Source organism: Schistocerca piceifrons, chromosome 1, assembly GCF_021461385.2.
Source record: "Schistocerca piceifrons isolate TAMUIC-IGC-003096 chromosome 1, iqSchPice1.1, whole genome shotgun sequence".
Lineage (NCBI taxonomy): Eukaryota > Metazoa > Arthropoda > Insecta > Orthoptera > Acrididae > Schistocerca > Schistocerca piceifrons.
The window spans coordinates 642,670,132-642,685,224 of record NC_060138.1 but is presented as its reverse complement, the minus strand read 5'-3'; the positions used below and the strand labels follow the sequence as shown (position 1 = coordinate 642,685,224).

The following is a 15,093-nucleotide window of genomic DNA, read 5'->3' as shown; positions in this document are numbered from 1 at the left end:
TCCGATGTCATCCACAAGGTCATTTATGTATATTGTGAATAGCAACAGTCCTATGACACTCCCCTGTGGCACACCTGAAATCACTCTTACTTCGGAAGACTTCTCTCCATTGAGAATGACATGCTGCGTCCTGTTATCTAGGAACTCCTCAATCCAATCACACAATTGGTCTGATAGTCCATATGCTCTTACTTTGTTCATTAAATGACTGTGGGGAAATGTATCGAACGATTTGCGGAAGTCAAGAAACACGGCATCTACCTGTGAACCCGTGTCTATGGCCCTCTGAGTCTCGTGGACGAATAGCGCGAGCTGAGTTTCACATGACCATCTTTTTCGAAACCCATGCTGATTCCTACAGAGTAGATTTCTAGTCCTCAGAAAAGTCATTATACTCAAACACAATACGTGTTCCAAAATTCTACAACTGATCGACGTTAGAGATATAGGTCTATAGTTCTGCACATCTGCTCAACGTCCCTTCTTGAAAACGGGGATGACCTGTGCCCTTTTCCAATCCTTTAGAATGCTACGCTCTTCTAGAGACCTACGGTACACCACTGCAAGAAGGGGGGCAAGTTCCTTCGCATACTCTGTGTAAAATTGAACTGGTATCCCATCAGGTCCAGAGGCCTTTCCTCTTTTGAGCGATTTTAATTCTTTCTCTATCCCTCTGTCGTCTATTTCGATATCTACCATTTTGTCATCTGTGCGACAATCTAGAGAAGGAACTACAGTGCAATCTTCCTCTGTGAAACAACTTTGGAAAAAGACATTTAGTATTTCGGCCTTTAGTCTGTCATCCTCTGTTTCAGTACCATTTTGGTCACAGAGTGTCTGGACATTTTGTTTTGATCCACCTACCGCTTTGACATAAGACCAAAATTTCTTAGGATTTTCTGCCAAGTCAGTACATAGAACTTTACTTTCGAATTCTTTGAACGCCTCTCGCATAGCCCTCCTCACACTACATTTCGCTTCGCGTAATTTTTGTTTGTCTGCAAGGCTTTGGCTATGTTTATGTTTGCTGTGAAGTTCCCTTTGCTTCCGCAGCAGTTTTCTAACTCAGTTGTTGTACCACGGTGGCTCTTTTCCATCTCTTACGACCTTGCTTGGCACGTACTCATCTAACGCATTATGTACGACGGTTTTGAACTTTGTCCACTGATCCTCAACACTATCTGTACTTGAGACAAAACTTTTGTGTTGAGCCAACAGGTACTCTGAAATCTGCTTTTTGTCACTTTTTCTAAACAGAAAAATCTTCCTATCCTTTTTAATATTCCTATTTACAGCTGAAATCATCGATGCCGTAACCGCTTTATGATCGCTGATTCCCTGTTCTGCGTTAACTTTTTGAAATAGTTCGGGTCTGTTTGTCACCAGAAGGTCTAATATGTTATCGCCACGAGTCGGTTCTCTGTTTAACTGCTCAAGGTAGTTTTCAGATAAAGCACTTAAAAAAAAATCACTGGATTCTTTGTCCCTGCCACCTGTTATGACGTCTGAGTCTCCCAGTCTATATCCAGCAAATTAAAATCTCCACCCAGAACTATAACATGGTGGGGAAATCTACTCGAAATATTTTCCAAATTATCCTTCAGGTGCTCAGCCACAACAGCTGCTGAGCCAGGGGGCCTATAGAGGCATCCAATTACCATGTCTGAGCCTGCTTTAACCGTGACCTTCACCCAAATCATTTCACATTTCGGATCTCCGTCAATTTCCTTCGATACTATTGCACTTCTTATCGCTATAAACACGCCTCCCCCTTCACTGTCCAGCCTGTCTCTGCGGTATACATTCCAATCTGAGTTTAGGATTTCATTACTATTTGCGTCTGGTTTCAGCCAACTTTCTGTCCCTAGTACTATATGAGCGTTGTGACCGTTTATTAAGGAGAGCAGTTCTGGGACCTTTCTGTAGACGCTCCTGCAGTTTACTATTAGCACATTGATATTGCTATTCCCTGTTGCATTTTGCCTACTCCTACCTTGCTGCGTATCAGGAGGCGTCTTGTCGGGCCTAGGGAGGGGATTCTCTAACCTAAAAAACCCCCATGTGCACTCCACACGTACTCCGCTACCCTTGTAGTTGCTTCCGGCGTGTAGTGCACGCCTGACCTATTCAGGGGGACCCTACATTTCTCCACCCGATAGCGGAGGTCGAGAAATTTGCACCCCAGATCTCCACATTATCGTCTGAGCCTCTGGTTTAAGCCTTCCACTCGGCTCCAAACCAGAGGACCGCGATCGGTTCTGGGAATGATACTACAAATAGTTAGCTCTGATTTCACCCCGTGAGCAAGGCTGTCCGCCTTCACCAATTCCGCCAACCGCCTGTACGAACTGAGGATGACCTCTGAACCCAGATGGCAGGAGTCATTGGTGCCGACATGAGCAGCAATTTGCAGTCGGGTGCACCCAGTGCTCTCTATCGCCGCCGGTAGGGCCTCCTCCACATCTCGGATGAGACCCCCCGGCAAGCAGACAGAGTTAACACTGGCCTTCTTCCCCGACCTTCCCGCTATTTCCCTAAGGGGCACCATCACCCGCCTAACATTGGAGCTCCCAATAACTAATAAACCCCTCCCCCCGTGTGCCTGCTCTGACCTTGCTGAAGGAGCAGCCACATGTCCACTCACAGGCAGAGCGGGCGATGCCACATGGCCAGCCTCCACATTGACCCTCCGCCTCGTGCGCCGCAAACGCCGCTGAACCCGCCACTCCCATTGGGGAGAGGGTGGTTCAACCGCGCCCAGTACACGCGAAGATGTCTCGGCAGCAGGGACAGTGGGTGAAGCATGTAACACCTGGGGTGTACCTTGCGACGCACCAGACTCCCCACTGCCACTACACTCCGAGGTAGCAGCCTGAAGACAGCTGACCGCGGCCATCAACACGCTCAGCTGTTCGCGAACAGTGGCCAGCTCCTCCTGCCTCCGTACACAGCAGTCACACATCCTATCCATCCTAAGGAATCAATTTACTGAAGAGAGTTAATCAACCTTTAACTAGACTGCTAATTCACTAAAGGCGGCTGTTTATTCACTAAACTGTGATTGCTAGGCACTTCTTGTAGAAAACAATGAAAATAGCACTACCTGTCTCTGGACTGTATTGCAAACAAACACTAGCACTACTGGCACTATGGTTGACTAAAGGGACTCTCTCTGACTGTATTCAAAACAAACACGAAATCTATGGAACTATTAATAGCACTCGACAATTAAAGCTTCCTAAAAGCAAATAAACACAGAAGAAGAAGTGACAAGTAAGAAAAATACAGTTAATACTTAAATTAAGGTAGCTCGCTGCACAGCAGACGTGAAGCAGACGGCAGTTACGACGACACTGACTCTACTGGCACTATGGCTGACTAAAGGGACTCTCTCTGACTGTATTCAAAACAAACACGAAATCTATGGAACACTATTAATAGCACCCGACAATTAAAGCTTCCTAAACGCAAATACACACGGAAGAAGAAGTGACAAGTAAGAAAAATACTCAGCGATGTTGGCAAGACTGGGTGAACCATGCCAGACACAGTGACAAGGAGAAAATGGTCAACCTAGAGAGACAACAGAACATGATGATCGACCATCTGAGAGGCCATTCAGAGCCTGGATTCATCATTAGCATGATCCAAAGTGCAACTGGTGCTCATAGAAAGGGGCATGAGCTAATGGCACCACTTGCACTGACTACCATTGACCTCTGTACACGAACAAGCCTGCCTGCAGTGGGATTGGGCACATTCAATCTGGAATCTGATTGACTAGAGTAGAATTGTCTTCAGTGACGAGTCCTCCTTCAGACTGAACCCAAATGACCACCAAAAATGTGTCTAGAGATGCCCCAGATGGTGGCAGGATAGCAGCCTGACTTTCACTCTCCATATGCCCAGAGAATCAGGAGTGATGGACAGGTGGCAATTTCATTCCATAGCAGGGACCCTCTGATTGTCATCTGCAGCACCATTACAGCACAGTGGTATGTCACAGATGTTCTATGCTCCGTTTTGTTGCCCTTCATGGCAAGCCATCCTGGGCTTACATGTCAGCAAGATAAAGCCCATCCACACATGGCAAGAATTTCTACTGCTTGTCTTGATGCTCGGCTAATCCTATCTTGGCCAATAAGGTCACCGGATCACTCCCCAATTGAGAATGTTTGGAGCATTGTGGGTATGGCCCTCCAATCAGCTTGGATTTCGATTATCTAACATGCCAGTTGGACAGAATCTGGCATAATATCTACCAGGAGGACATTCAGCGTCTCTTATCCATTGATACCAAACCAGCTAACTGCTTGGATAAGAGTCAATGCATTACTGACTTGTTCGATCTGTGAAGCTCTTTCTCTTGAATGGATCCTCCTTCCTTCTTTTTTATCATATCTGTGTCCATACAGGTACATCATATATACCAATTTCCATCCAATTCAGATAATTCCTAGATGGTTCCTCCATTTTTATTATTGTTTCTACAGGAATCATTTGCTAGTATGTAGTCTGGTATAGAAAAGGAAACAATCTGGTCAATATTTAGGCAGTGCTCAGTAATGCACAGATACATGGATACATGTGTACTCAGCAGCCTACAAGAGTATATCAAATTTACTGTAAATAATACTGAAATGTGTAAGAGAGGAGTAAGTATTATATTATGGGGAACTAGGCCATTACCACTTACAACAATTTCATTTACAAATTACAGTCTTCGCAACTGTCATTGTCAAGTAAATAACATAAATGAAAACATGCAACCAGGCATAATACAGACTCTATACCCAACTTCAAATGAGTACTAGTGTTGTCCAGATTACACAACAGACAAATATTCGTATAACTATGACAAGCTCATGGAAGTAGTACGCCCATATTCCATTGTTCAAATTATCCCTGTTAAGAGTTGGATTATGAAATTCTCAAAATAGAGGTAAGAATAAATAACAATGAAGATTGGCAATCACAAGGGTCACTACAACGTTTAACAATGACGCAAAGGACATGGATCTGTCCCTTATCAAACTCCTTTTACTTCAGTGAAGATTGTCTTGACATAAATTTTAAAATTAATCTCTTAATTTATAGGTAGTGTCAACACTGTCATATTACAGTCTTTCATAGAGTTAGGTCATTTTGTTATACTGTATTTTAGCGAAACTGGCATCCTTGACAAATTTCCATATACCAGAGACTCATTTCCTTGAGATCCATGGGATATAATACATGTAATATAACTGAATGCATCTGTTAATAGTTCATTAGCTAATACATCCAATAATTATTGATTCGACACTGGAAGGAACAACAAAAGGGAAACTTACAGACAAATATTACAACAAGTAAAATAAATTACTGAGGTTACTAGGAACAACAGAAAGTAGAAATGAAATCAACACAAAACTGGAAGAGATGGAAAGTAGCATCAAAACTGTAAAAAGGTTGATAACTGGTGTTTGTCATTCAGATACTGTTAACTAAGCTTATTATTGTACTCTCTTAAAAACATTTTTCTTTGTAATTTTTCTACCATATTAAATGAGACCACTCTTCAGCATAATTTATAATGTTTGTTTCTTCATTTTAGGTTCCAACTGACAATCCTGATGGTGCACTTTGGGTGTTGAAAGATGTCACTCAATATGAGTAAAAACAGTCAAGAAACAAGAACTGCTCTGAGATTAGTTTAATTTCTTGGTATGTCTAATGTGTGTTATTAGTGATTCACAATAAAATTTTCATGATAAACATATAAAACACATAACATTCTCCTGTTGCTTCCAATGAACATCATTGTCTTATTTTAAGAAGTAATGGTACCCCTTTCAAATATTTTCAGAGGAGGATTTATGTAAGTGCCATAAAGGCAAATGATAGGATGGGAAAGATGGTCAATGTGCACTTGGTATGTATATCAAAAGGTCTTGTACAAGGTGTGAAATTGCTCTGCTGGCAGCTATTCAGTGCACTGAGAACAGCTGGTCGCACGTCATAGATCGTGTTGGCTTGAATGATGTTCATCACAAGAGTTTAGAAGCTATCCCCAGTTCTTTTAATTTATTGGGTAAAATGATTAAGACAGTTAGCCTCACACGTGGGTTGGAAACATGTCTCATTGCAGCATCATGCCCACACCCAAAATCAGTTCTGGTCCTCTGGTTTGAAGTCAAGTAGAAGGTCTGAACTATAAATTAAACAATACTGGAATAATCTCTGATGCATGTTTCTCAACCTCTGCTATCCAGTGGATAACTGTAGGGCTCAGTTTAATAATTCAAGTGTATATACAGAAACAGAGCAGCTACTCTGGTACCAAGGTATGTGTGGTATGCTCATAGAGGTCTTTTACATAGAGTTAATGATGAGTTATCTTTGTGAATCAGAGGAAGGACAGCCATATTACTCTCAGAAGGAAATGTTTGTCCTTGCACATTTGAAAAAGAACATGTTAATATGATGTTAAAAAACTGCAGAGAGCTGGCTCAAATAAGAAGTGAATAGCAGCTAAACCCTTAATCCATATTGGAATATATCTCACAAGGATAAGCTGGACACTAACAATGGCAGTATATTTATAGATATAGAGAACACAATCTTATCTTGTGTGATTATGGATTTTGAATGTGAACTGATCTGAGTGAGGGTAAGAATAAAAGGTGGCTCAAACATGACAATCAGATGCTTTTAAAGACCACCTGACCCAGAAGCTGAAATAAGAGAGAACTTAAGATGAAACTAGGAGACCATTGCAAGAAATTTTCCTGGTCATGCTATGGTAATAGAGGGAGACATCAGTTCGCTAGTTACAGAATAGGAGAGTCATGTGTTTCAATTGGTGTCAGAAACAAGGTTTCATGTGAGATTGTTCTGGATTTTTTTTCCTGGAAGTACTTCAAGCAGTTACTGATCAGGGCAATGTCTCAGACCACTTAATAGGTAGTAGAACCAAACATTTTGAAACAGTTAACACAGAGGACAAAATTAGTGATCATTATGGAGCTACGACATTAATAGCTAGATATGTCACAAGAAATGATAAGAAAGATAGAGAAATATTTTGCTGTTGATAGAGCAGGAAACAGAATGAAGACCAATGTACGTGGAATGGCTGTGGTGAATGGTAGCAGGAAGTGGGCATCTGGGTTGTCAGGATAATTTGACAGAAATTCAGAACCAGACCATTTATAGATTCAAAAGTGGAGTTGATTGCTCCAGACCTATTCCCTAAGAGGCAAAGAAGTCCTAAGGGGCATTCTGCAGTGACAGAGCGGAATATTGCCTGAAATAATGTAGGAGCTGGGAAACTCGTCTGGTCAGGAGACAGCTTGGCAGGCAAAAGGCTGACTCAGGGGTGCCCCAGTGCTCTCAATTGTCCTCTCCATGGCCACACATGATGATCTCCAGCCCTTGGTTGTGGATAGCTGCATCTCTGGCAGCATCTGGTACTCCATGGGGCCAGACATGGTCATAGTTCTAACACAAGAGGTTGTCCCAGATGAATAAACTGTAATAAAGTAAAATTGGAAAAAATTATCCCTTAATCCTTTCATTAATCCCACTGTCTGATTGCTCACCACACACGTTCCTTCCCCCATCCAAAGAGGTGCAGTTATGAGTGTTAAGTTTAATTTTAGCAAGTACAAAAGGCAGCAAAAGTTAAGGGCTCCACTGTAGGTTGGATGATTCATAGTGAAGGAGCTTAATCTAGAGGAGGGAATACTGGATTTGAACAATCGTTTAAGTGAATGGGAAAAGAGGTGAAGATTATAATACATGGTGTTTCAAAAAGAATTACCTGGTTTTGAATGGTAATAATTATAAAACATGGGATGTGCTAGCCAGGAAATGTATGTTGTTTGAATGGGTGTGGCCTAGAGTTTCAGAAAATTGCCGTTAAATGTCAATCAATGCATCTCCACTGTTTACAATCAGTCGAAGTTAATATGGCATCCATTTAACAGAAGGTGTTTTGTGTGCTGCAGTTTGCAGAATCAACCTCCCACTCCTGATGACATAGTGGAAACAATTCAACAGATGTTTGAGCAGAGTCCATATAAGTCTGCTCACCACACAAGCAGATAACTGGCAATGCCTTATACAACTGCCTGTGAAGTATTAAGACATTTTTTATTCTATAAACCATACAGACAACAATTAGTTCAAGCTCTTCAGGTTGGTGATAAAAGGAAATGGGTTGACTTCAACAACACACTGCTAGAGGACATGGAAGATGATACATTTTTTCCATGGTTAATTTTCAGTGATGAAGCAATGTTCCTTGTCAGCGTAAAGTAAACCTACATAATGCGTGCATGTGGAGACTTCAGAATCAACATGGCATTATTGAACACCAAAGAGACTCACCTAAAGTAAACATTTTTTGTGCCATTTCTCATGAAAAAGTGTACTGTTCCTTCTCGTTTGAGAGATATATAGTGACTGGAGTGAGCTATCTTCAAATGCTAAAGAATTGGCTTTTTTCACAGCTTCATAGGACTCCAGTGACTTCATTTTCCAACAGGGTGGAACACCACCACACTGGCATAACAATGTACATCAGTTTCTAAATGACACTCTGCTTCAACACTGGATAGGGCACATGGGACCCCCAGACAGTGCCCCTCATTCTTGGCCTCCAAGATCACCAGACACGACCCCACACAGTTTTTTTCTAGCGGAAATATGTGAAGGAAAGTGTGTTCATCTCCTCTTTAACTTGTGACATAGAAGAAACAGAGACCAGAATAGCAGTTGCTGTAACTTTTGTAAAAGCACATACATTGTGTAAAGTTTATAACAAATTTAGCTATCATCTAGATGTTCTTCGTGTAGCTGCTGGTGGACACACAGAGAATTTGTAATAGCAAAGCTAAAAATTTAAGATTTTGTGAGTATTTTGCAATTCATCCCATGTTGTTTATAGTATGTTTTTTATCAATAAATATGGATATTTGATATCAGGTCATTCTTTTTGAAACACCCTGGAGTTTTCAGTTTTGTCTTTATATAAGACTGTTGAATGCATTCCATACAAATTTTTTTTGGCCACTTACTTTCAGCAACAATTAAGGAGACAGTGGCTCTTGTTTTTGGCTGATTTGTTGCCTCTAGAGATTGGAGGTGGTACCATGGTGGCGACAGAGTATGGATCCAATGGGGGCAGTGCGAAGGCAAGCAATGGGTGTCAGTCAGTCAACAACTGGCTGGCATATGATAATACCCAAGGCAGAAACAGGAGACTGTGGTTAAGACCAAGAGTGCTGGTGCTACTGAAGAAGGGTTAGCAGGTGGGACAAACAGTCCTCACTGGAGACTGCAACAGTCAGTCACTGGGATGCACCAGTGGGATGCATTGGAGGATGTCAGTCTAAAGGTGGAAAATATGCTGATAATAGTGGCACAAACTATTGGTAGTCTACAGTAAATCACTTAATTCAATGGCAACAAGTTGCAAAACTCACTTTTGAACTGACATAGATTACATACACACTATTTTATAGTTAGACCATATAAATTATTAAAACATCATTAACTCCCTATTGTTAGGCTCCCTATATACAAAGTTACATGTTCCCATAATATAAGACATCTGAGGCTTTTCAGTATTTCAGTTCCTTTACCTAATTTCTAAATCTTAATTTAAGAGGGGATGGGCATACTTGATAGATATCATAACAAAAAATGTATTACCCAGGCTATCAGCTAGATGGCTGCTGTTCAGATATTGCTGGAGACTGTGCTTTACAATGGTTGTGGTAATGTGGGTATACACAACCCAGATAACAAAGCAGGCAAGTCAGAGTTAAAGGAACAAATGTGGCATTAGGGATAAACACTTGGTGTAAATAATCCATAGAGCTCCATTTAGCAATGTGGTCAAGGGTGATCTGTCCTTGTATCTGAACTAATAAATCATTGATAACCTTTGGTATTATTTGGCAATACTGGCTGGTTGCCATGTTAGAGCAATACCAGCAAGGCCCCAGGCAAGTAAAGAAGGAACGATTTGATACTATTTTTGAGTGCATAATAGGTTACTTCAGCAGACAGCCTGATAATGGGTGTGACTATGTCAGAGGAGGAGCTGTTGTAGAGTAATCCACTACCAGTCAAAGTGATACGATATGTCCGCAACATAAATATGTGATCTTAGCAAAACTGGGCTACTGTGGTGGGCTGTAGTACAGTGTATAGTAAGCTGTTGACAACTGATATTAATGAAGGTTTGTGTATCGCACTGACAGTGCATGAGCAATGAGGTATTTTAGCATCTAGAAACAATATGATCTTGCAGTCGCTCACCACCATACTAAGTCAACGTAAGTGAAGACTGATAAATATCAAGCGGCATAGTGGAGTGCATTGCACAAGAAATGGGTAATGGTATTTGCACATATAATTTGTCTAAAGGCCATAACAGCTGTACCTCTGTTGTAAACCTAACTGAATGATAGTATGCAAAGTTGTGACATACACAAATCAAAAAAAGTTTTGCATCACGTCGGTTCTGAGAGTTCCAGAACTTGTATTACCTTTAGAGGTAATGGTCCAGTTTGCACACCAACACCTCTAATACCCAGTAGCACATCCTCTTGTAATGATGCATGCCTGTATTTGTCATGGCATACTATCCAAAAGTTCATCAAGGCAATGTTAATCCAGATTGTCCCACTCCTCAATGGAAATTTGGCACAGATCCCTCAAAATGGTTGGTGGGTCATAAACAGCCCTTTTCAGTCCATACTAGGTATGTTCAATAAGACTCATGTCTGGAGAACATGCTGACCACTATAGTTGAGCAATGTCATTATCCTGACGGAAGTTGTTCACAAGATGTGCATGATGGGGGCGCAAATTGTCGTCCATGAAGACAAATTCCTTGTCAATATGCTGTCAATATGGTTGCACTATCGGTCAGAGGATGACATTCACGTATTGTACAGCCATTACGGCACCTTCAATGACCACCTGCAGCATGCGTTGGCTCCACATTGGGGAACCTCCACCTTGCTGCACTCACTGGACAGTGTGTGTAAGGCATTTAGCCTGACCTGGTTACCTCCAAACACATCTCTGACAGTTGTCTGGTTGAAAGCACAGGCGGCACTCATTGGTGCCATTCGGCATGTTGTTGGCCCATCTGTACTGCGCTGCAGGGTGTTGTGGTTGCAAAGATGGACCTCACCATGGACGTCAAGGGTGAAGTTGCGCATCATGCAGCCTATTGCACACAGTTTGAGTCATATCATGATGTCCTGTGGCTGCATGAAAAGCATTATTCAACTTGTTGGAGTTGCTGTCAGGATTCATCTGAGCCATAATCTGTAAGTAGAGGTCATCCACTGCAGTAGTAGACCTTGGGCAGTCTGAGCAATGCATGTCATCCACAGTTCCTGTCTCTCTGTATCTCCTCCATGTCTGAACAACATTGCTTTGTTCACTCCGAGACACCTGGACACTTCCCCTGTTGAGAGCCCTTTCTGGCACAAAGTAACAATGCGGACACAATCAAACCACAGTATTGACTGTCTAGGCAGAGCTGAACTACAGATAACATGAGTCGTGTACCTCCTTCCTGGTGGAATGACTGGAACTGATCGGCTGTGGGACCTCCTCTGTCTAGTAGGCGCTGCTCATGCATGGTTGTTTACATCTTTGGGCAGGTTTAGTGACATCTCAGAACAGTCAAAGGGACTGTGTCTGTGATACAATATCCACAGTCAATGTATGCCTTCAGGAGTTCTGGGAACCGGGGTGATGCAAAACTTTTTTTGATGTGTGTATAAATGGGATGCAAGCATATTGAACAACAGGATTTTTTAGTACAACTCTGCCTACATTGAACCAGGCTTGCTTGATGGAATGGAGCCAGCAAGTGATCCACTGTGAGACTACCTCTTCTTCCTTTAGCACAGTTAAGTCAATGTCAGCCATTATTATTATTCAGTGGAGGGTGTACAACAGTCAACCATTTGAACATTCTACCCAATGATAAGGGATGATCCTGCAAGGGTGGAACACTGTAATACCAACAAGCAAAGCAAACACAGTACAGCACCTCATCGTAAACACTGGTGATGGCAGGTGAAGGTAAAAACAGCTCAGGATGCCTCAACAAAAACAATTTCGCCAATTCACAATGTTCTATTGGAGGCACCTGCAAGTGCAAATCTGATTACCAAAAAGGTAATAACATAATGTATTCAAATGATGCAGACAAATTAACAGAATGCAGTAGAGAGAGATTCTACATAAGAAAGCTGGTGGCTGTAAATTAGTAGTTACCTGTGCATTGTTAAGTGAATTGGTAGAAGTGGCACAAATGAGCAAATTTTCTTCTGGCTCTGAATTGGTGGTGTAACCTTAGCCAACCACAGGATCGAATAATAGCACTGTCACTCGCACAGAGCAAAATAGTAGAGCCTATAGCAGCAAATAAAATAATTTCAGACAGTTGTAAGTATATATGTGGGCATAAGTGTAAGGCGAATTATGTTAAAACATCTGAATATTTACTGAATGGCCAGGCTGTTAGCTTTGTATAGTGCACAACCTTGTGTCTGTTAGAACAGATATAGTTGGTGAAATTGTAAGATATTATGATGATATCTGTCGATAGCGATATTTTGATTCAGGAGGTTCAATAAGCATACAAGGAAGTGTATATTTTATGATTAATGAGTAGTTTAAATAATTGTATGCAAAGTATACTGTGCAGTTTCCCATTCCATTTCCTTTACTCTCTTCTTTCTCCTCGTTCCTTTTCCTTAATCCTTTCTCTTAAGTCTAACTTCTGTAGCAACACAGAATGGAAATCATTTTCTGTCACTGTAAATAATGGCACCTCATCTGTCGGTACGGCTCGTGCAGTACTAGTAATAGCGTCAGCTGATGTGACACTTGTATGTTGTTTCAGTGTTCACTCACTAGAACCAAACATCCGATTACCTATTCCGGTTTCCACATTCTGGAATTCTGAGAAATTGCCCCTGTTTCTGTTAAGCCAGCTCACGATAATTATCAGTTTCCTCTAATTCTGTCATGTTATCTCTCTCTAACCTTTCCTTCCTCATAGGCCTGCCCATGCTGAATACCCGAGTACACTAAGCACAACATACAAACAACAATACAAGACACAAGAAATATTAATACACTGAAAACAGCACAATAATCTAAATAAAAAATCACTCCCACTATTGCTTCCTTCTCTATGATGATTGACTACAAAAGTACCTTTCCCAGGTGTCACTGCCAATTGTGTGTAAACAACAAGCAATTTTGAAAATGCAGAAATTAAATTTCACTTATTGCTTGCCTCCAGAGACACTTAATACTTTTATTCTTGAAGCTTGGGGTTGCGTGCCACCATATCCTTACCTTGGACATTATGCAGTTCTACAGCATTGCTCAGGATCTTATTAGCAACAACTTCTTTCAGCTCATAGTCTTGGTGATCAATTTGTGCCCTCGTTGTTGTAGGCAATGGTGTACATGAGAGAAAATACAATACAAATTACAATAAAATACAAATGTTTTATCTTGTGGCATACAAGTGCTTCTGGCCACACTGTATGGGCACCAGTGTAGCGATTTTTTCGTGTGCTTTGGTGTGTGTGTTTGTATGTATACTAGTGCTGTTAATAATACATCATGAGATCACATAAGGCTACACACAACATACTCACTACAACTTCTTATTGCTAGTGAGTATTATTATTTTTGATATTGTTAAGGCTCTCTGTTTTGCAGTCCCCGATGAATAAGTCACTTTGGAATGTCTGTAAAGGCGTTAAATAAATTAGGAATAGCTTGGTATGAAGCACCTCAATCTTTAACATTTAGAAACCTCTCACGTTTGTAAATGGATGTCTTTTCCCATGAATAATAATTTGTACTTTCGTGGATTCGTGTGGAGAAACACCTTTTGCTTGGTACACTTGTTATTAATTTAAAGCTTCAAGCTTTCTTAAGTGTGAAAATCTTGTCGCATGAAGAAAAGATATCCGTGAAGTGGCAATTACAATGTAATTTCTTACAAAATGCTCTAGAAGCACTGGATAATAAAGAAAATGCTGCTGGTATTTTCTTAGATATAAGCAAAGCTTTTGACATTTTGGACCATAGAATTCTGTTGGAAGGACTCCAAAAGTATGATATTAGAGGCAATGCATTAAAATGATTCTCCTCATACCTGACAAATCCGAAACAAAAAGTAGTAATAACATACGAACTAAATGATAACACTAGAACATATTTTTCAGATGCAGGAATAATCAAAACTAGAGTCCCTCAAGGATCCATTCTCTGGCATATTATTTTCCTTCTGTATATAAATGACCTACTGTAGAGGCAAGCATAGAACTGCAGCTAAATATTTTGTATGCAGATGACACAAGCATCCTTCTTACAGGGAAAAACAAACACAGCTACAAGAAAACATAAATAAGGCTACAGACCAGCAAAATGACTGGTCTGGATAAAATAAACTAATAATAAACATTTCCTAAACAACTGTGCTTAATTTCTGTTTGAAAGAGAAAGCCTGCAACATTTCTGTGACAATTAGCATCATTGGAATTACGCCCTCACTGGAAACAAAATTTTTAGCCATATGGCTTCAAAACGATTTTAAATGGCAGACACATATAACAAAAATGAATATAATACTTTAAAAAAAAAATATGCTACAGCCCACGCTTGCTTGCACAAAAAGCAAGCTTTTACACTGTTAGAATTGCAAATTTTGCCCAGTTCCACAATATTCTATAGTATGGAGGCATACTCTGGGATAGCACAGCTGCTAGCTCAGTAACCTTACTGACCCAAAAAAAAGCTATATAAGCAATGCACCATGGAAAACAGACTGACACATGTGGGCCCCTCTTTCAGAAGTCTTCAAACCACTCTCTCCCCTGCTTTTATATTCTAGAAAATTGTAAATAAGCGAGGAAAAATATCAAAGAGATAAATATAAACTGTAGTGTACATGAACATAATACCAGGCAAAAAGACAAACTACATGTTCAGTCAGTAAGGACTTTAAAACCTCCAGTACAAATAGTGCAATACAAAGGTACAATAGTC

At 40.8% G+C, this 15,093-nt stretch overlaps 1 protein-coding gene across 1 annotated transcript in view; it reads left to right on the top strand.

Moving 5' to 3' along the window:
• LOC124760191 (retinoid-inducible serine carboxypeptidase-like) overlaps nucleotides 1–9,293 on the top strand; it is a 154,219-nt gene extending 144,926 nt beyond the window's left edge. Inside the window, exon 10 of the mRNA XM_047249098.1 lies at nucleotides 9,069–9,293. Within this exon, the coding sequence (XP_047105054.1) occupies nucleotides 9,069–9,293 (225 nt within the window). The remainder of the gene's footprint in view (nucleotides 1–9,068) is intronic.
• The last annotated feature ends 5,800 nt before the right edge of the window (nucleotides 9,294–15,093 follow it).